The sequence below is a fragment of the Amblyomma mixtum genome, chromosome 3, assembly GCF_055824585.1.
Source record: "Amblyomma mixtum isolate Tamu chromosome 3, ASM5582458v1, whole genome shotgun sequence".
NCBI lineage: Eukaryota > Metazoa > Arthropoda > Arachnida > Ixodida > Ixodidae > Amblyomma > Amblyomma mixtum.
The window spans coordinates 48,773,117-48,794,838 of NC_143014.1; the positions used below are offsets into that span (position 1 = coordinate 48,773,117).

A 21,722-nucleotide genomic window follows, 5' to 3' on the forward strand; every position below is an offset into this window, starting at 1 on the left:
AATTGTGCTCTGTTGTATTTCGTGTCGCTTTGTAGCCCCAGGCTGCAACGTCTTATTAACTGCGTGGTTAAACGTTTCAAAGTTTAAATGTTTACTGAAGGTCAGGAAAAGTTATTCCAGCGTTTATTTCCAACGTTTATAAAACAACAACAAACGAACATATAGAACAACACACTGACAAAAAAAAGGAACGTGGTAGTTAATCTTTGGTTACACTCTTCCCCTGTATTAATAAATAAAATAGATGAACCCGGAGGTCTCTTTGCGCCTGTGGCGCAACGGATAACGCGTCTGACTTCGGATCAGAAGATTCCAGGTTCGAGTCCTGGCAGGCTCTTTTTTAATTTTTCCCTTCTTGGCCACCATATTGCGAACGGTTTAACATACAAGATATATCGTTCCTGCGACAACCAAAATGTAACCTAGATGGCCAGGTGGTCGAAGTTATTCCGGAACCCTCCACAACTGCACCTCTTTTTTCCTTACGGCGTGGTTGGGTTGTCCAACGAGAAGTGAGACAATTCCTGCGCCATTTCCTTTCCTCAAAAACCAATCTTTCCACTGTGTGCAACGCGACAGCGGCCAACATACCATCTTATTTGTGTGGGCACGTGAACCATCATTGCTGCTTTGGAAGTATTGCTGTCTTAGAGTATTTCTGTCGGACACGAACCCTTGACAGTGAATACCCGGCCTTCGCCGTGGCTATACCATACTGCAGACTCATCCTGGAGAGAGAGAGAGAGATGACTTTTATTTTTCAGCTCAAGTCCGAGCCTTCCTCATCCTGGAATCCAAGCAGGATTGGGAAAGGAAACACAAACCAAAACAGAAACAAAAGGGAAATAATGAAATTTATGCAGTCACACTTTTCAAAGAGGCAATAAAATCCGCTGCATCTTTACAGACAACGACACTCTCTGGCGCTCAAAACGCTACGGCTTCCAGTTACTTCTCGGCCACGCGGTAGCCACTGTTGCATTCCAGGTCACACTGGCCGCGACTGTGTTGCGCATCAAAGCGGCACGCGCGAGCAGGCAACGCGTCAGAACACTGAAGAGCATAGAGGTACTTGACGTACTTGAGTGACGTACTTGAGTGTAAACATTCACGCTTTTAAACCCAAAAATCCTACTGAGGGGCATGATGTGGGCAGCCTTCGTGGAGAATGCAGCAGCACTGAGAACGCCCGGGGCACCGTCAGAAATTGTCGGCTGAGCGTGCCTCCACACACACACACACACACACACACACACACACACACACACACACACACACACACACACACACACTCACACACACACACACACACACACACAGACGCACACGCACACACACACACACAACATACACACACGCACGCACGCACGCACACACACACACACACACAGTTACTAGAACCAACTCAGTTTCACAGCTCCCCATACCGCCCAGCGGAGGAGAGTGTCCCAAGCGGCGGTCACGAGAACTAACGGCGGTGTAGTCGAGCCTTGCTCCCTGCCGGGCGCGTCGTCGGCTACAGGCAGCGCTGAAGCGAGGAGCGGCCGGCACTTATGAGGTTTTGGCGAGCTGCGTTTGCGCTCTACATGGCTGCAGTAAAATAATACTTCAATTGCGGCAGCTTTTCCTTCGAAGTTGCGTGTTATCTTGGAGAACACGTTTGTGTGATGCGAAATTAGGCTTTTAATATTGTGAAAAAAGTCCAAAAATGCTGGCAACACGCTCGCGAGCCTTGTTTCTTGCTTTGCTCAATGGCTTGTGTTTTCTAGCGCGTACCCGAGTGCATAGTTCCTATAATGTAAAGAGGTCAGACAAAGTTTCAGTGCGTGGGTGCACTCTACTTTAGGAGGGAACGTAGTGAATATTCGAATATCCACTGCGTTGTCGGTAACGCTGCGGACTCCAGACTGTCACTATGTGCAGCGCAGCTGGGCATTTCGGAATGCACTTTTGCGATCTCGGAATTCTCTAAGTTACCTCGTGGCACTGCTGTCGCGACACACTGGGCACCGCGATCCATTGGAGGCTTTCTCTTCGGCGTAGTGCATTTTGCCTTTGAAATATGCGCCTGGAATAAAGGAAACAGCTTCGGAAGAGAGCCTGGTGCCAGCATCCATTTCCCTGTCTCCAAAAGCACTTCCGTACCTTGCACTACATGGGGATAGTCCTTTAGAAGGTCTTCTTCTTCGAAATGGAGATCACAAACTTTGCATTTCGAAGTCAGTTTGCGATCCTTTCTGTGAAGTGCACGCTCCCATCTTTTAAACTCGATGTGGTCTTTTGGCGGCCCGAAGCAATGACGGTCCGTTGAGTCATCGTTGCGATACCCGCTATTGCACCCCGGTGAAAAGCAGGTCGGCATGAACAAGTCCGATGTCAAAAAAATACAAACAAAAATTAACTAAGAAGCAGACGACACAAAGCGGCTGTCGCAAGCGCGCTTTACAAAGGGCGCAGCAGGGCCAGCAACCAGCGTCTCCGCTTCGCCAGTTGGAAAACATGCTCCGGGTATGCGGCCCCTTTCTGTCGCCGATTTCATCTCAAAGAGATACGAGCGCCATCTTTCGGCTGGCAGGAGTACCGCGTTTGTTCTTCCATGGCCTCCGTGCCTCCGTAACCAGCTCAAGCATCGGTACTTTAACACCGCGCTTGATCTCAGAGGCCACGATTTCTCTTCACCGCCGCGGCGCCCATTGGCTCCGCTTGGTCACAGTTTGCTGCGCGAATGATTACTGTTAGCTCGCGCCTCGCATCGTCTGCGCAGGGGGCGGCTGCTTCTAGCCGCGCTCATCTACGAATTGCGAAGTCCGCGTGCGCTCTACGTCTGGGGTACGTCAGGGCAGGATGCTCGAGGTTGAGCCTCTGGCTGTAAATATCGGGAAAAACTGGAAGCCGTTCTTTCCGCGGTTTAGAGAAACATGACGTACCGCTTGCCTCCTCGTAGTTTATGTTGATAATATTATATAAAAACGTTGAGCTGGGAGTAGCAGACGACGCGCTCATCCTAAAGCGACCGCAGCGCCACCGCCTAGACGGTGATCGCGTGGGGCCGCTCTGCTCCCTGGCTCGCCGGCGCAGTTTGCCAACTGTCTTTACTAGAAACGTTGGCTTCGGCGGACGCGGTTACTGCGACGCGCGTCTTTTCTATCTCTGTTGCTGTTACGTTAATATGTAAATAGTTTTATTACCATTGTACCTCTTCCCCTGTCCTTTCTACAATCCTCTCACCTCTTTCATTTCACTCCTACACACTGCCTGCTATCCTTTATTTCTGTTGAACCAGCTGAGGTGCTTTCAGCAGCGATGGCAGATGCCGGAGCTAGCAACAATCTTTTTCCTTTCATTTACCATGTATTGCTTTCAGCTCTCTTCTGTCTGCACGTGGCAGCGGTGGTGGCTCAGCTGTATATCGGTGGCCCGAAGAAATGACTGTCCGTCGTGTCATCGTTGCGATACCCGCTATTGCACCCCAGTGCAAAACAGGTCAGCATGAAGAGGCCCGATGTTACAACATACAAACAAAAAATTCAGGCGCCGCTTTGAGGATCTAAAGTGCGCGAGACGAAAGCCTTTCCACGCAACTTTGGCCGCACGGCTGTTGGCACACACGAGGCGGCAGAACCATCGTTATTTTGCGAGGAGGCAATGGGGTGACTTGGTTTGGCTAGCCATGACTAACTGGGTCATAACCCATGCCTTACTAGTCATGATTGGTTACTAACTAGTCATGATTGGTTAATGACTAACTAGCCATGACAAGTTAATTGATGGCTGGTTAATGACTAGCTAGTCATGACTAATTAGTTGATGACTAACTAGTCATGATTCCTTAATGATGAACTAGTCATGTCTGGTTAATGACTAGCTAGTCGTGACTAACCAGCAATGACAAACCAGTCATGACTAGTCATGACTAAGCAGTCATTAAGCAATAATAACTAGCCATGTCTGCTTAATGACTGACTACTCATGACTAACCATTCATTGACCAATATAAGTAGTCATGACTACTTAATGACTAATTTATCATGACTGCTTAATGACTAACCAGTCATGACTAATCAGTAATTAGTCATGGTTAGTAATGACTAACCAGTCATGACTAACCATGAGTGGTTAGTGGCTAGCTAGTCATGACTTACTAGTCATGATTGGTTATTGACTTACTAGTCATGATTGATTATTGACTAACTTGTCATGATTAGTTAATGACTAATTAGTCATGATTGGTTAATGACTAACTAGCCATGATTGGTTAATGACTAACTAGCCATGAATAGTTAACTGATGACTGGTGAATGACTAGCTAGTCATGACTAATTAGTTGATGACTAACTAGTCATGATTGGTTAATGACTAATAGGTCAGGACTATTTAGGTCATCACTAATTAGTTGATGACTAACTAGTCATGGTTAATGACTAACTAGTCATGACTAGTTAATTGATGACTGGTTAATGACTAGCTAATTTGACTTATTAGTTAATGACTAACTAGACATGATTGGTTAATGACTAACTAGCCATGACTAGTTAATTGATGACTGGTCAATGAACTAGGTAGTCATCACTAATTGGTTGATGACTAACTAGTCATGATCGGTTAATGACTAATTAGTCATGGCTATTTAAGTCATGACTAATTTGTTGATGACTAACTAGTCATGATTGCTTAATGACTAAATAGTCATGACTAGTTAATTGATCACTAGTTAATGACTAGCTAGTTTGACTTATTAGTTGATGACTAACTAGTCATCATTGGTTAATGATGAACTAGACATGTCTGGTTAATGACTAGCTAGTCACGACTAACCAATCATGACTAACTACTGATGAGTGATTAATGACTAACGAATGACTAACCAGTCATGACTGGTTAATCATCACTAGTTAGTCATTAAACAATCATGACTAACTAGCCATGAGTTAATGACTGGTTCAAATGCCAAATGAGTAGTTAATGACTTCAAATGCCAAAGGCCCTGGTTCGATGCTCAGCCTCGACAAAGCTTTTTAAGTAGTGACGCCGAAACACGGACACATCTGCCGACACGGCTGCAAACGACAGTATGAGGCATTAAAGGCTTTCGCCTTAAAATTAACTGAGAAGCGGACAACACAAAGCGGCTGTCGCGAGTGCACCTTAAAAAGGGCGCAGCAGGGCAGCGAGCCGCACAGAGCGGCGACGAGGGTACGAGGGAGCAAGACTCGATCGCAGCGCCACTAGTTCGCGCGACCGCCACTTGGGACAGCTCTCTGGGCACCGCTGTGAAACTGACTTGGTTCTAGTAACGTTGCACACACAGACATACGCCGCCGCGGTGGCTCAGTGGTTATGGTGCTCGGCTGCTGACCCGAAAGACGCGGGTTCGATCCCGGCCGCGGCGGTTGAATTTCTTTGGAGGAGAAATTCTAGATGCCCGTGCGCTGAGCGATATCATTGCACGTTAAAGAACCCCAAGTGGTCGAAATTTCCGGAGCCCTTCACTACGGCGTCCCTCATAGCCTGAGTTGCTTAGGGACGGTAAACACACACACACGAGCGCACACACGATCACGCACACACACACACACACGCAGGTGGAACCAATGGTTAAAACAACCTGGTTTTGCTGCTGCTGGCCGCAAGACCAGTTGCGATAGCCGCCATAGAAGGAGGAGTCACAGTAGCGACGCGGAGCGTAAGTAATACCCCTGTCAAGCGGGCAAGTTAAGTGCACTTACGGAAAGCGTACTTTGCTGTAAGTACACTTTGCCGCATCTAAACGACGCAAGTGGAGTGTCACTCGCGGAAAGTGCGCTCCACCAGGAGTGCGTTCACGGACCATACTTTGCTGGCCGAGTGCGTAGCCTCGACGCCAGCGGTTCCAATGGTACAAAATTTATAATGCATAAAAAGTACTTACAACTTTATTTTACGTGTTATAAACTGTTTTCAGAAAAAGTTCGTTGGTTATAGCTACAACCGAAGCAACAAAACAAGTAAACGTGATCAGATGCAACATCGCTGCCCGCCGCCATCTTGTTTGTTGTCGAAATTCTGGATAGCCTTGGCTGGTCTTGGCTTTTCTGCTATTTAAATTTTTTTTTCATCGTTAAAAACTGTTGAGCCTTGCTTTATTTCCACTATCACGTTAAGCAATCAAATATTATTAGTCCTTTTTCTTTTCCATCGGCCTGTTCAGAAATTCCGCTCATTTTCTGTAGCAATTATTTTTTTACTATGAGTGCACTTTGCTTTCCCGTTTAGCACCGCGTAGCCCAAAGTGTCACTCGGGATGCCAAAGCGCACTCCCCGTAAGTGCACTTAACTTGCCCGCTTGACAGGGGTATAGGGAGAAATAGGTAGAAACTAATTTAATAAAAATAAACACGTCTTTCCATGAGGGCATAAATATTTAGTTTCTATTTTCACTTCAGGGGAGCACATTCCAGTGTGCCAGTAAGAGTCAAATCCCCAGCAGCTTGAAAGTGAAGTATTTCCTGGTAATATGGGAATATCACCATCAAATACTTCTGAACACAAGCTTCTGGTCATGAATTAAAAGCTGACAAAGTGAACATTTTGCTTTGTTAGTGTTTCGCAGAAGAGCCACCGTCCTATGCAGCTGCACGGAGCTGTTTTTTAATATCAGTCTAACAATAGGTTTCAACTTCATCTACACGCACTCGGCGAAACCACACTGTATTGAGAAAAATGCCTCTTTTACCCTCTTTCATTGAGAGCACGGTGTTAAGTGCTATTGTCCCAGCAAAAGTGACAGTCACTGAGACAAACCAGCGCTAAACAGCTCTGCACCCGGGTAGTCTATGAGCGCATTTTCGAATCCATGCATACTGCTTCCAACTAAAAACAGCTCCGAATGCGCATCATGCGTTGAATATACTTCAAAAATTTTACAAAAAAATTATTGTGGCAAAAGAAGCAATATTACGTTTATTTGAAAAATAGCATATTGTTGCCAGACTCTCGTGAAAAACACTGCGGCCAGATTTCGAAAGTAAATTAGTAATTTATTTCAAAACAATATTCTTTAAGAACCACATATTACTTCACGGCAATAAAAATGGTGACTTAAAATTGGCAACGGTTACGTTATAATTTTGAGTTTATGTAATACGCACATTGTGTCTAGATTTTCGAGCTTTAAAAGTGCATAGTGGCCAGACTTCTATGCTAAATGACTTTTTTTTTAACACCTTTTACGAGTCCATTATTACTTAACGTCATTTAAAATGATGACGCAAATTTGGCGACGCGTAGATTATGATTCTATATGTGTGTGTGTGTGTGAGGCACATTGTGTGCAGATTTTCGAAGTTAGAAGAGTGGTGGCCAGGGTTATATGCTGACAAAGAAAAACAACTTTTTCTTTTTTGAAACAAGGTTTGCGTTATAGTATACGACGTGTTTTTATATGTGTGGTAAAAAGTTATGATTTCCTCGAAAGGTTCAATTTGCTTTACAGTCTCCAAAATCGACTGCAGTCGACATCGATGGCTGGGCAGGTAAAGCTTCGAATAAAACTAATGTTAGTATAATGTAAAACCATAGCGATAAAGGAACGTTGCCATTATTTCTAAGCTTTGACGTATCTCGGAATATTTCTGTATTTGGCACATAGTGAGGTTTTCCTATTAGCAGAACTTTTCTGTTTCATGAGACGGTATTCAAGTAGAACTTTTTGCTGGGATAGATGGTCCATTCTGACGTAAGTTCGGCAGCGCGAATTAAGGTGCCCGAAGGCGTCCCTTCTTCGTTTCTACTTCGGGCTTCTTCATTCGCCCTGCTTTACTTATGCCTTAGAGATTGTGATTGCCATAGAGCGCATGTACAGTCCCGAATTGTCACGAGAAAACTCTAAATGTCACCCATCCGCCGTGATCAATTATGGCACCCTTCACGGTAGGCTGTTTAATCTTGGAGTCGATGCTGTCCGTTTCAAGGGGAATTTTTAAGTAGCACGTATTAATTGTGCTCTGTTGTATTTCGTGTCGCTTTGTAGCCCCAGGCTGCAACGTCTTATTAACTGCGTGGTTAAACGTTTCAAAGTTTAAATGTTTACTGAAGGTCAGGAAAAGTTATTCCAGCGTTTATTTCCAACGTTTATAAAACAACAACAAACGAACATATAGAACAACACACTGACAAAAAAAAAGGAACGTGGTAGTTAATCTTTGGTTACACTCTTCCCCTGTATTAATAAATAAAATAGATGAACCCGGAGGTCTCTGTGGGCCTGTGGCGCAACGGATAACGCGTCTGACTTCGGATCAGAAGATTCCAGGTTCGAGTCCTGGCAGGCTCTTTTTTAATTTTTCCCTTCTTGGCCACCATATTGCGAACGGTTTAACATACAAGATATATCGTTCCTGCGACAACCAAAATGTATCCTAGATGGCCAGGTGGTCGAAGTTATTCCGGAACCCTCCACAACTGCACCTCTTTTTTCCTTTACGGCGTGGTTGGGTTGTCCAACGAGAAGTGAGACAATTCCTGCGCCATTTCCTTTCCTCAAAAACCAATCTTTCCACTGTGTGCAACGCGACAGCGGCCAACATACCATCTTATTTGTGTGGGCACGTGAACCATCATTGCTGCTTTGGAAGTATTGCTGTCTTAGAGTATTTCTGTCGGACACGAACCCTTGACAGTGAATACCCGGCCTTCGCCGTGGCTATACCATACTGCAGACTCATCCTGGAGAGAGAGAGATGACTTTTATTTTTCAGCTCAAGTCCGAGCCTTCCTCATCCTGGAATCCAAGCAGGATTGGGAAAGGAAACACAAACCAAAACAGAAACAAAAGGCAAATAATGAAATTTATGCAGTCACACTTTTCAAAGAGGCAATACAATCCGCTGCATCTTTACAGACAACGACACTCTGTGGCGTTCAAAACGCTACGGCTTCCAGTTACTTCTCGGCCACGCGGTAGCCACTGTTGCATTGCAGGTCACACTGGACGCGACTGTGTTGCGCATCAAAGCGGCACGCGCGAGCAGGCAACGCGTCAGAACACTGAAGAGCATAGAGGTACTTGACGTACTTGAGTGACGTACTTGAGTGTAAACATTCACGCTTTTAAACCCAAAAACCCTACTGAGGGGCATGATGTGGGCAGCCTTCGTGGAGAATGCAGCAGCACTGAGAACGCCCGGGGCACCGTCAGAAATTGTCGGCTGAGCGTGCCTCCACAGACACACACACACACACACACACTCACACACACACACACACACACACACACACACACACACACACACACACACACACACACACACACACACACACAGACGCACACGCACACACACACACAACACACACACACGCACGCACGCACACACACACACAGTTACTAGAACCAACTCAGTTCACAGCTCCCCATACCGCCCAGCGGAGGAGAGTGTCCCAAGCGGCGGTCACGAGAACTAACGGCGGTGTAGTCGAGCCTTGCTCCCTGCCGGGCGCGTCTTCGGCTACAGGCAGCGCTGAAGCGAGGAGCGGCCGGCACTTATGAGGTTTTGGCGAGCTGCGTTTGCGCTCTACATGGCTGCAGTAAAATAATACTTCAATTGCGGCAGCTTTTCCTTCGAAGCTGCGTGTTATCTTGGAGAACACGTTTGTGTGATGCGAAATTAGGCTTTTAATATTGTGAAAAAAGTCCAAAAATGCTGGCAACACGCTCGCGAGCATTGTTTCTTGCTTTGCTCAATGGCTTGTGTTTTCTAGCGCGTACCCGAGTGCATAGTTCCTATAATGTAAAGAGGTCAGACAAAGTTTCAGTGCGTGGGTGCACTCTACTTTAGGAGAGAACGTAGTGAATATTCGAATATCCACTGCGTTGTCGGTAATGCTGCGGACTCCAGACTGTCACTTTGTGCAGCGCAGCTGGGCATTTCGGAATGCGCTTTTGCGATCTCGGAATTCTCTAATGGTGAATTCCAATGGCAGATCGGGATCAAGTTTTTCTGCTCGGTTTGGATCAGTCGTATTCCAATGGTAAAATGGGAGCGCGAGTTGTATGTTCCAATGGCAGATCGGGATCAGGCGTAAATCCCGTATCGCTCCGTGGAGCAGCGATTCTTGATCTGCCGAAATCGGCGGATTTGACCGGAACCTCGCGTGACGTTTTCTTTTCCGCCGCGTCTACTTCCTGTCGCGACCGGCAGCAGCCGCTTCGTTCCTGTCGTCGCTACGTGGTGAGCCGGGCGAGCCGGGACAGACGGGCACTTTCCACTCAACAGTGGACGGCAATGATCTTGCTTCGAGCCGTGCGGCACTAATTTTGCTTAATGGAAGTGACAGTTCCGACTCGGGCACTGAAAGCTCAGAGTCCAGCAGTGAAGATTCGTCTGAAACGGACAGCGAGTGTGAAGCTGCCGGCCTGTATATGCCTGCCGCCGGCGTCAGAAAAATGCGCTAATATTCTTTGTTCGCGTTCATAACAAGCCCTGGAGTAGAGGAATGTGAAAAATGAATCATTTTTGAGGATCGTTGGCCAATACCGAGTTGCTGGTAGAAGTGATAACTGCGATACAAGCAAATTTCTTCCTGATGCCCAGTGCGGCTGGCCTGCTGTCTGCTAGCTCCGCTGTTGGAGGCGTCGCAGAAATCGATCATGTCTTTATTTTATTATGAGACGAGGAACACAGTAAAACGGTGACGCGAGTAGCACCTTTACTACAGCGCTGGCCAATTCCGAAGCGCCCTCAGCTGCGGCATCGATGAAAAACAGTTAGGCTTAGCGACGACTACGGCAGCCAGGGAGAAACGTTGGCCGGGGGGCAGCGCAGTTCGTCGCTCGGCGTGTCCGCGGGCGCCGTCGTTGCCGAAAGCTCGACTGTCTCGCTGATTGGTTCAGCGGCTTGCGTCTCGCAGTCGCAAGGCTGGAAAATCGAGCAGCGAGCGACTTGCCTGCGCGTCGTCCGCCACTTCTTTCGTGAACGGTAGGGACAGGCTCACCGGCTCTCCGAAGACCGCGGCCGCATACTCGCGTGTTCACGGAGGGTGGACCATCCTGTACATACGCTTTGGTTTTGGTTTTACATTACGGCCTTCGTACTACCTCCTTTTTGTTTCGCCGAGACGGCGTCTGTCAACGCGGAGATCGCGCCTCGCGCAACTCCTGTCGCACTCGAACACGAAGCTGGCAGGGCATGGAGGAAGGAAAACTAAGGAGAGGCCCTTCGTATTCCTAATGCATTGACAAGAATGTGGCGGAAGTGACGTCAAAATTTAAGCTTAAAAAGTCGGGCCACTAGCAACGTTGTCGTTGTTGCTAAGAAAACTCGGGCCACTAGCAACGGCGTACGGCGTCGTTAGCGTCGTTGTTGCTAGGGGCCCGAGTGTTTCTCGGTGGCGGTGGACGGGCTTTCGGCACGGTGTGTTCGGCCTTGCGTGTTAAAGCCTACATGCCTGGCGTCGTGACGTTACGCACGCATCTAAGATTGCTTTTAAATGCAGCAAATAACCGCTCATTTGATATTTTGTTCGTCAAACTTGGTGTCGTTAAGCGGAGCGATCGATGCATTGAAATGAATCTCGTGGCACTCCGGAACCGCGCTTCGACACGCGAAGAAGCGTTGATTGTTTTGATCAGCGAACTTTCGCACCTCACCAAACAGCGCAGAAACATGAAGCCGCTCTCGGCGATGCTGAGCTGCATTTCGAAGGCCACACGGCGGGTGTACGGTAGCCCGAGAAGGATGGTGAGCTGAGCTATAAGCGACGCGCAATGTCGTCTTCCTTCACCTGGCGTCGGAGAAGGTTCAGCGCACCTGTGCGTCGGTCTGTGTCTAGGTGCGTGTTTGCGGGAAGGGAGGTGTAGGAGTGTAGCGGCGAGCGGCGCGGTTTTTTTGATACCTTTCTTTTACGAAGCGCTTGCGAGCCGCGCGCGATCCCCTCCCCGTAGCTTGGTGGAGAAAAAGATAGTGAGGAGAGCCGAGCCAACTTCCGGTTGCGGGGCGGCTTCACAAACAGTGACGTCAGGGCCTCTCCTTAGTTCTTTCCTTCCTCCATGTGGCAGGGCGTCCGCTCCGGCGGCGCGCCTAGTTTCCGCGGACGCCGCTGCGGCGCTGGCGTCGCGCTCCCGAGGGATCACTGGCATTCCAATCGCAAACTGGGAGGTGGCAAATCTACGCGCTCCGACGCGCTCCGTACGCGATCCGACGGAGCGGTCTCGATCTGCCATTGGAATTCAGCATAAGTTACCTCGTGGCACTGCTGTCGCGACACACTGGGCACCGCGATCCATTGGAGGCTTTCTCTTCGGCGTAGTGCATTTTGGCTTTGAAATATGCGCCTGGAATAAAGGAAACAGCTTCGGAAGAGAGCCTGGTGCCAGCATCCATTTCCCTGTCTCCAAAAGCACTTCCGTACCTTGCACTACATGGGGATAGTCCTTTAGAAGGTCTTCTTCGAAATGGAGATCACAAACTTTGCATTTCGAAGTCAGTTTGCGATCCTTTCTGTGAAGTGCACGCTCCCATCTTTTAAACTCGATGTGGTCTTTTGGCGGCCCGAAGCAATGACGGTCCGTTGAGTCATCGTTGCGATACCCACTATTGCGCCCCGGTGAAAAGCAGGTCGGCATGAACAGGTCCGATGTCACAAAATACAAACAAAAATTAACTAAGAAGCAGACGACACAAAGCGGCTGTCGCAAGCGCGCTTTACAAAGGGCAGAGCAGGGCCAGCAACCAGCGTCTCCGCTTCGGCCAACGTTTCTAGATAAAGACAGTTGGAAAACATGCTCCGGGTATGCGGCCCCTTTCTGTCGCCGATTTCATCTTTCGCCATCTCTCGGCTGGTAGGAGTACCGCGTTTGTTCTTCCATGGCCTCCGTGCCTCCGTAACCAGCTCAAGCATCGGTACTTTAACACTGCGCTTGATCTCAGAGGCCACGATTTCTCTTCGCCGCCGCGGCGCCCATTGGCTCCGCTTGGTCACAGTTTGCTGCGCGAATGATTACTGTTAGCTCGCGCCTCGCATCGTCTGCGCAGGGGGCGGCTGCTTCTAGCCGCGCTCATCTACGAATTGCGAAGTCCGCGTGCGCTCTATGTCTGGGGTACGTCAGGGCAGGATGCTCGAGGTTGAGCCTCTGGCTGTAAATATCGGAAAAAACTGGAAGCCCTTCTTTCCGCGGTTTAGAGAAACATGACGTACCGCTTGCCTCCTCGTAGTTTATGTTGATAATATTATATAAAAACGTTGAGCTGGGAGTAGCAGACGACGCGCTCATCCTAAAGCGACCGCAGCGCCACCGCCTAGACGGTGATCGCGTGGGGCCGCTCTGCTCCCTGGCTCGCCGGCGCAGTTTGCCAACTGTCTTTACTAGAAACGTTGGCTTCGGCGGACGCGGTTACTTGCGACGCGCGTCTTTTCTATCTGTGTTGCTGTTACGTTAATATGTAAATAGTTTTATTACCATTGTACCTCTTCCCCTGTCATTTCTACAATCCTCTCACCTCTTTCATTTCACTCCTACACACTGCCTGCTATCCTTTATTTCTGTTGAACCAGCTGAGGTGCTTTCAGCAGCGATGGCAGATGCCGGAGCTAGCAACAATCTTTTTCCTTTCATTTACCATGTATTGCTTTCAACTCTCTTCTGTCTGCACGTGGCAGCGGTGGTGGCTCAGCTGTATATCGGTGGCCCGAAGAAATGACTGTCCGTCGTGTCATCGTTGAGATACCCGCTATTGCACCCCGGTGCAAAACAGGTCAGCATGAAGAGGCCCGATGTTACAACATACAAACAAAAAATTCAGGCGCCGCTTTGAGGATCTAAAGTGCGCGAGACGAAAGCCTTTCCACGCAACTTTGGCCGCACGGCTGTTGGCACACACGAGGCGGCAGAACCAACGTTATTTTGCGAGGAGGCAATGGGGTGACTTGGTTTGGCTAGCTATGACTAATTGGGTCATGACCCATGCCTTACTAGTCATGATTGGTTACTAACTAGTCATGATTGGCTAATGACTAACTAGCGATGACTAGTTAATTGATGGCTGGTTAATGACTAGCTAGTCATGACTAATTAGTTGATGACTAACTAGTCATGATTCGTTAATGATGAACTAGTCATGTCTGGTTAATGACTAGCTAGTCGTGACTAACCAGCAATGACAAACCAGTCATGACTAGTCATGACTAAGCAGTCATTAAGCAATAATAACTAGTCATGTCTGCTTAATGACTGACTACTCATGACTAACCATTCATTGACCAATCATAACTAGTCATGACTACTTAATGACTAATTTATCATGACTGCTTGTCATGGTTAGTAATGACTAACCAGTCATGACTAACCATGAGTGGTTAGTGGCTAGCTAGTCATGACTTACTAGTCATGATTGGTTATTGACTTACTAGTCATGATTGATTATTGACTAACTTCTCATGATTAGTTAATGACTAACTAGACATGATTGTTTAATGACTAACTAGCCATGATTGGTTAATGACTAACTAGCCATGAATAGTTAATTGATGACTGGTCAATGACTAGCTAGTCATGACTAATTAGTTGATGACTAACTAGTCATGATTGGTTAATGACTAATAGGTCAGGACTATTTAGGTCATGACTAATTAGTTGATGACTAACTAGTCATGATTGGTTAATGACTAACTAGTCATGACTAGTTAATTGATGACTGGTTAATGACTAGCTAATTTGACTTATTAGTTAATGACTAACTAGTCATGATTGGTTAATGACTAACTAGCCATGACTAGTTAATTGATGACTGGTCAATGAACTAGGTAGTCATCACTAATTGGTTGATGACTAACTAGTCATGATCGGTTAATGACTAATTAGTCATGGCTGTTTAAGTCATGACTAATTAGTTGATGACTAACCAGTCATGATTGCTTAATGACTAACTAGTCATGACTAGTTAATTGATCACTAGTTAATGACTAGCTAGTTTGACTTATTAGTTGATGACTAACTAGTCATCATTGGTTAATGATGAACTAGACATGTCTGGTTAATGACTAGCTAGTCACGACTAACCAATCATGACTAACTACTGATGAGTGATTAATGACTAACGAATGACTAACCAGTCATGACTGGTTAATCATCACTAGTTAGTCATTAAAGGGATGCTGAAAGGTTTCCCCAAAAAATTGAGTGAAGAGATACACTTTACAGTTTTCCACCCTCGGAATTCGAATTTCTCATCGAAATTAGGCAAAAGAAAGCGCAAACCTATTTTATTTTGGCGAAAAGTGCCGCAGCAGCCTCGAGCCAGCTCGCGCGCCTCGTTGCCGCCTGTGATTGGCTGGGCGCCTCGTGACGTAAACACTGGCGTTGGCTCGGTGAGCCCGGCTCGGTCGCCGCCGATGCAGTACATGAAGCGCGGCGCTCGGTGTTCCGGTTGTTGGTTTGATGCTTATATCACGATGGAACACATCGAAGATTACCAGGAGGATCTTGGCGTCATCCCCTACATGTACGAACCAATCGCAAAGAGCAAACCGCTCCAAGGAAGCAACGATGCTGGCGCAAGCGGTGCTTTTGGCTTGAACGAAAGCGAAGCGTCAGCATCTCCACGTGTTGGAAATGTCCATTGGTAAGCATACTTTTCTAGCCAAACTTCATTCAGAGATACAATAAATTAATTTTGAAGCGAGCAAATGTAGTATAGCACTGCTCCACGAAATTTTCCTAATGCAATGTAAGCGGGATGCGATCGTCGGCATTCTTGTCTTGCCGCTTGTCGGTGTCCGCAAATCTGCTTGTAATCCACACAGACCATTAACAAGCGCAAGAAGTTATCAGGCTCTTTTTGCACGCAAATTTTATGCTGGCATCGCTTCATGGTCGCTGCGTGCCGGCTCGGTTCATAACACAGGCGAAAGACAGAAGTTCGCGGCGCTTTGCGGCAGAACTCGTCGAGGTGACAAACGTGCGCCTTCCGTTCTGCGTGCCAAGATGGGATCTGGCAGTAAATTGAAATCCTTGTTTAGGCGAGTTGCTTCATACTGCAAGCCCTTGTAGGAATATCTCCATCCGTTCGCGGCCGCCTTGATCGCGCTGTTCTCGATGGCCTCGTGCTGCAACCAAGCAGGCCGAATCGCAAGGCTGGCTGTAGCACACGTGGCGCACAATTATATAATATTATTATTAATGTATGAAGCCATGCTGCACTCAGCAATTTTTACGACTACATGTGTTATTATAAACGTATTCCTGGCAGAACACTTTACTGGTATTGGTTGCATTAGAACTTGAACAGACTTGTCAGCCTTGTCATCACTTTTAGAAAAGTTCGATGGCAGGGTCCTCAGCAGCATCTGCCAGTGGCATTCGACTTGTTGCACAGTCCTGATTTGTATTGCCGTTTGGTGTGGATTCTTGACTGCCTGGTGGTGTGCAGCCTCCAGGTGTGATGTCATTTTCCATGCACTCTTCATTTGCACTATCGTCTGGTGCGCAGTCTTGATCTTGCAGCAGTTCAGCAAGAAACTGAAAGGCATAAGCCACATGATGTTATTGTTCCAAACAGAACAAAAGTGTGCTTCAGTATGAGTAAAATCTGCTGGTTTATTTCATAAACCATTTTGTTGATTGGCGAGCTCCGTGCGAAGTGAGATCATTTATTATATACCAGGTGTTCCTTTAGGAGGTCCAAAATTTATTTTAAAAAATGGGTAACTAACCTTGTATTAATTTTATACCTGGGGCTATATTGGGGGATACGGCAGACACTAGTAATAGGCAGAAGGCTTCCATTAGCTCACTAAAATGCATATCTTAATTAAATTTTTATTTTCATATTATGTTGTATTTCATATTATGTTGTATTTGCAGATTTGGAGCACCTCCTGCAAATACTATAGCCAAGCAAAAAAGATTACTTTAAAAACCCTGACAGGCAACTTCAAGAGCTAACACAGAATCAGCGGCCGCGTCCGACGTAGATCGCTCAAAAAAAAGTGTGCGCTTTGGGGCCGGACTGCAAGCGCCATGACTGCGCACATTGGGCGCTGACGAGGCTGCTATCAGCCAGGCCCCAGGCGAAACCAAATTCAAAACGAAACGCCGCGCGCCCGTATACCAGAAACATGTGCAAACAGTTTTCTCGGCGCTCCGATCACGAAGAAAAATGTGCCGCGTACTACTCCCTATGTTCTCGCCACTGAGGGCTACGCATGAATCCTAGAATATCTGAGTTCCAACATAATTGAGTAAAGAGTCTGCATATAACGTCTTTTCACGTGCTCGCTTACCGAACGAAGTTCTCTGCTCACGCGCGGCGCGCAGTCTCTGGTTGTGAGGCGCACTTCGCGTCGCTCCACCTCTTGCAGTATTAATAGCAGTTTAACGATTTTTACTCAGCCAAAAAATTTAGGGCCGAGTTCTGATATGAGTAATGCTGTACGAGATGCATGATGCATGCTTGCAAGCATAACAGCTAAGCACTTATTTTGTAAGCTGCAGTTTGCTGCCGTCCTGACATTCTCATTCCAGCGCCGTTCATCTCACTACTATAGCGGAAGTCTTGCATCCACGAAATTACGCGCCATACACTACACAGAACACCAGTTCGCGCAGTCAAATTCTCATAGAGTTAATACACAAATTCTTACCTCGAGCTTCCTCCTTTTCGCGAAAGCTGGCCTCGGTGGCGGTGACGAGCTCCTGTGCGCGAAGACAGACGGTATTTCGCCGGGTTTCAGTCCAGCTGACTTTGTTGACAGGCCCAATGAACGCATTATCGACAGGCTATGGTTATAATCTTCATCACGAAAGTGGTCAGAGCATAGCACTGTAGTCTTTGAGGGTTTGAAATCCCTTCGCTTCACAGCAGCGACCCACCTCGCGGAAAGCTTCTTATTTTGCGGGAAATTATGAAAGACCACATCGTCGCTGCCGCCGGTGTTAGTGCAGCCGAAGGCTGCGCAGAACGCCGGCATGATGGTCCACCGCTTCACTCGATGCTGCCCACGTTTCTGTACGTCACCACAAACATAAAAAAGCACAAATACAGGAACACACGGCAGATCGAAGCAGCTTACGATGGCACGCACGCAGAAACAAGCACGGTCGCGGAGGCTGCGTGGCGACGGAACACCATTGTTTACGTCACCACCCCACGGTTTCCGGTTTCGGCTCGCATCGTCAGGGTCATCAGCAGCGCTCGGCGGACAGCGGGGGGCGGAGCTACCGCGCAATTTTAAACGGCGATTACGTCGCTCCTAAGTGATTAATCTGCAAAAAAATTTCACCCGCATGATTTTTAAGGTTCCCACATCCATACGTGAGCATCTTAATGAATTCGAAAATCTCTTCAGCTTCCCTTTAAACAATCATGAATAACTAGTCATGAGTTAATCACTGGTTCAAATGCCAAATGAGTAGTTAATGACTTCAAATGCCAAAGGCCCTGGTTCGATGCTCAGCCTCGACACAGCTTTTTAAGTAGTGACGCCGAAACACGGACACATCTGCCGACACGGCTGCAAACGACAGTATGAGGCATTAAAGGCTTTCGCCTTAAAATTAACTGAGAAGCGGACAACACAAAGCGGCTGTCGCGAGTGCACCTTAAAAAGGGCGCAGCAGGGCAGCGAGCCGCACAGAGCGGCGACGAGGGTACGAGGGAGCAAGACTCGATCGCAGCGCCACTAGTTCGCGCGACCGCCACTTGGGACAGCTCTCTGGGCACCGCTGTGAAACTGACTTGGTTCTAGTAACGTTGCACACACACACATACGCCGCCGCGGTGGCTCAGTGGTTATGGTGCTCGGCTGCTGACCCGAAAGACGCGGGTTCGACCCCCGCCGCGGCGGTTGAATTTCTTTGGAGGAGAAATTCTAGATGCCCGTGCGCTGAGCGATATCATTGCACGTTAAAGAACCCCAGGTGGTCGAAATTTCCGGAGCCCTTCACTACGGCGTCCCTCATAGCCTGAGTTGCTTAGGGACGGTAAACACACACACACGAGCGCACACACGATCACGCACACACACACACGCAGGTGGAACCAATGGTTAAAACAACCTGGTTTTGCTGCTGCTGGCCGCAAGACCAGTTGCGATAGCCGCCATAGAAGGAGGAGTCACAGTAGCGACGCGGAGCGTAAGTAATACCCCTGTCAAGCGGGCAAGTTAAGTGCACTTACGGAAAGTGTACTTTGCTGTAAGTACACTTTGCCGCATCTAAACGACGCAAGTGGAGTGTCACTCGCGGAAAGTGCGCTCCGCCAGGAGTGCGTTCACGGACCATACTTTGCTGGCCGAGTGCGTAGCCTCGACGCCAGCGGTTCCAATGGTACAAAATTTATAATGCATAAAAAGTACTTACAACTTTATTTTACGTGTTATAAACGTTTTTCAGAAAAAAGTTCGTTGGTTATAGCTACAACCGAAGCAACAAAACAAGTAAACGTGATCAGATGCAACATCGCTGCCCGCCGCCATCTTGTTTGTTGTCGAAATTCTGGATAGCCTTGGCTGGTCTTGGCTTTTCTGCTATTTAAATTTTTTTTTTTTCATCGTTAAAAACTGTTGAGCCTCGCTTTATTTGCACTTTCACGTTAAGCAATCAAATATTATTAGTCCTTTTTCTTTTCCATCGGCCTGTTCAGAAATTCCGCTCATTTTCTGTAGCAATTAATTTTTTACTATGAGTGCACTTTGCTTTCCCGTTTAGCACCGCGTAGCCCAAAGTGTCACTCGGGATGCCAAAGCGCACTCCCCGTAAGTGCACTTAACTTGCCCGCTTGACAGGGGTATCTTAGGTAGAAATTAATTTAATAAATATAAACACGTCTTTCCATGAGGGCATAAATATTTAGTTTCTATTTTCACTTCAGACGAGCACATTCCAGTGTGCCAGTAAGAGTCAAATCCCCAGCAGCTTGAAAGTGAAGTATTTCCTGGTAATATGGGAATATCACCATCAAATACTTCTGAACACAAGCTTCTGGTCATGAAATAAAAGCTGACAAAGTGAACATTTCGCTTTGTTAGTGTTTCGCAGAAGAGCCACCGTCCTATGCAGCTGCACGGAGCTGTTTTTTAATATCAGTCTAACAATAGGTTCAACTTCATCTACACGCACTCGGTGAAACCACACTGTATTGAGAAAAATGCCTCTTTTCCCCTCTTTCATTGAGAGCACGGTGTTAAGTGCTATTGTCCCAGCAAAAGTGACAGTCACTGAGACAAACCAGCGCTAAACAGCTCTGCACCCGGGTAGTCTATGAGCGCATTTTAGAATCCATGCATACTGCTTCCAACTAAAAACAGCTCCGAATGCGCATCATGCGTTGAATATACTTCAAAAATTTTACTAAAAAATTATTGTGGCAAAAGAAGCAATATTACGTTTATTTGAAAAATAGCATATTGTTGCCAGACTCTCGTGAAAAACAATGTGGCCAGATTTCGAAAGTAAATTAGTAATTTATTTCAAAACAATATTCTTTAAGAACCAAATATTACTTCACGGCAATAAAAATGATGACTTAAAATTGGCAACGCTTACGTTATAATTTTGAGTTTATGCAATACGCACATTGTGTCTAGATTTTCGAACTTTAAAAGTGCATAGTGGCCAGACTTCTATGCTGAATGACTTTTTTTTAACACCTTTTAGGAGTCCATTATTACTTAACGTCCTTTAAAATGATGACGCAAATTTGGCGACGCGTAGATTATGATTCTATATGTGTGTGTGTGTGTGAGGCACATTGTGTGCAGATTTTCGAAGTTAGAAGAGTGGTGGCCAGAGTTATATGCTGACAAAGAAAAACAACTTTTTCTTTTTTGAAACAAGGTTTGCGTTATAGTATACGACGTGTTTTTATATGTGTGGTAAAAAGTTATGATTTCCTTGAAAGGTTCAATTTGCTTTACAGTCTCCAAAATCGACTGCAGTCGACATCGATGGCTGGGCAGGTAAAGCTTCGAATAAAACTAATGTTAGTATAATGTAAAACCATAGCGATAATGAATGTTGCATTATTTCTAAGGTTTGACGTATCTCGGAATATTTCTGTTTGGCACGTAGTGAGGTTTTCCTATTAGCAGAACTTTTCTGTTTCATGAGACGGTATTCAAGTAGAACTTTTTGCTGGGATAGATGGTCCATTCTGACATAAGTTCGGCAGCGCGAATGAAGGTGCCCGAAGGCGTCCCTTCTTCGTTTCTCCTTCGAGCTTCTTCATTCGCCCTGCTTTACTTATGCCTTAGAGATTGTGATTGCCATAGAGCGCATGTACAGTCCCGAACTGTCACGAGAAAACTCTAAATGTCACCCATCCGCCGTGATCAATTAAGGCACCCTTCACGGTAGGCTGTTTAATCTTGGAGTCGATGCTGTCCGTTTCAAGGGGAATTTTTATGTAGCACGTATTAATTGTGCTCTGTTGTATTTCGTGTCGGTTTGTAGCCCAGGCTGCAACGTCTTACTAACTGCGTGGTTAAACGTTTCAAAGTTTAAATGTTTACTGAAGGTCAGGAAAGGTTAATCCAGCGTTTATTTCCAACGTTTATAAAACAACAACAAACGAACATATAGAACAACACACTGACAAAAAAAAGGAACGTGGTAGTTAATCTTTGGTTACACTCTTCCCCTGTATTAATAAATAAAATAGATGAACCCGGAGGTCTCTTTGGGCCTGTGGCGCAACGGATAACGCGTCTGACTTCGGATCAGAAGATTCCAGGTTCGAGTCCTGGCAGGCTCT

General features: G+C 46.7%; 1 protein-coding gene and 3 non-coding genes across 4 annotated transcripts; 3 read left to right on the forward strand and 1 right to left on the reverse strand.

Annotated features, from left to right (window-relative positions):
• The first annotated feature begins 264 nt into the window (after window positions 1–264).
• TRNAR-UCG (transfer RNA arginine (anticodon UCG)) lies at window positions 265–337 on the forward strand. The gene has a single exon. It is a non-coding gene; the product is annotated as a tRNA-Arg (tRNA).
• A 7,901-nt stretch (window positions 338–8,238) lies between these two features.
• On the forward strand, window positions 8,239–8,311 carry TRNAR-UCG (transfer RNA arginine (anticodon UCG)). Its single transcript has one exon. It is a non-coding gene; the product is annotated as a tRNA-Arg (tRNA).
• A 7,559-nt stretch (window positions 8,312–15,870) lies between these two features.
• On the reverse strand, window positions 15,871–18,323 carry LOC149350111 (THAP domain-containing protein 1-like). Its single transcript, XM_089576847.1, has 2 exons — window positions 17,614–18,323; window positions 15,871–16,489 (listed from the first exon to the last, which is right to left on the reverse strand). The coding sequence occupies exons 1-2, from the start codon at window positions 17,938–17,940 to the stop codon at window positions 16,283–16,285; spliced, it is 534 nt and encodes a 177-aa protein (XP_089432973.1). The 5' UTR covers window positions 17,941–18,323; the 3' UTR covers window positions 15,871–16,282.
• A 3,326-nt stretch (window positions 18,324–21,649) lies between these two features.
• TRNAR-UCG (transfer RNA arginine (anticodon UCG)) lies at window positions 21,650–21,722 on the forward strand. The gene has a single exon. It is a non-coding gene; the product is annotated as a tRNA-Arg (tRNA).

Excerpts from the sequence above, each read along its gene's own strand:
- LOC149350111 (XM_089576847.1), bottom strand. The coding sequence starts at position 17,940 with ATGCCGGCGTTCTGCGCAGCCTTCGGCTGCACTAACACCGGCGGCAGC. Across the intron at positions 16,490-17,613 it reads CGAAAAGGAGGAAGCTCGAG|TTTCTTGCTGAACTGCTGCA; the intron begins GTAAGAATTTGT and ends TATGCCTTTCAG.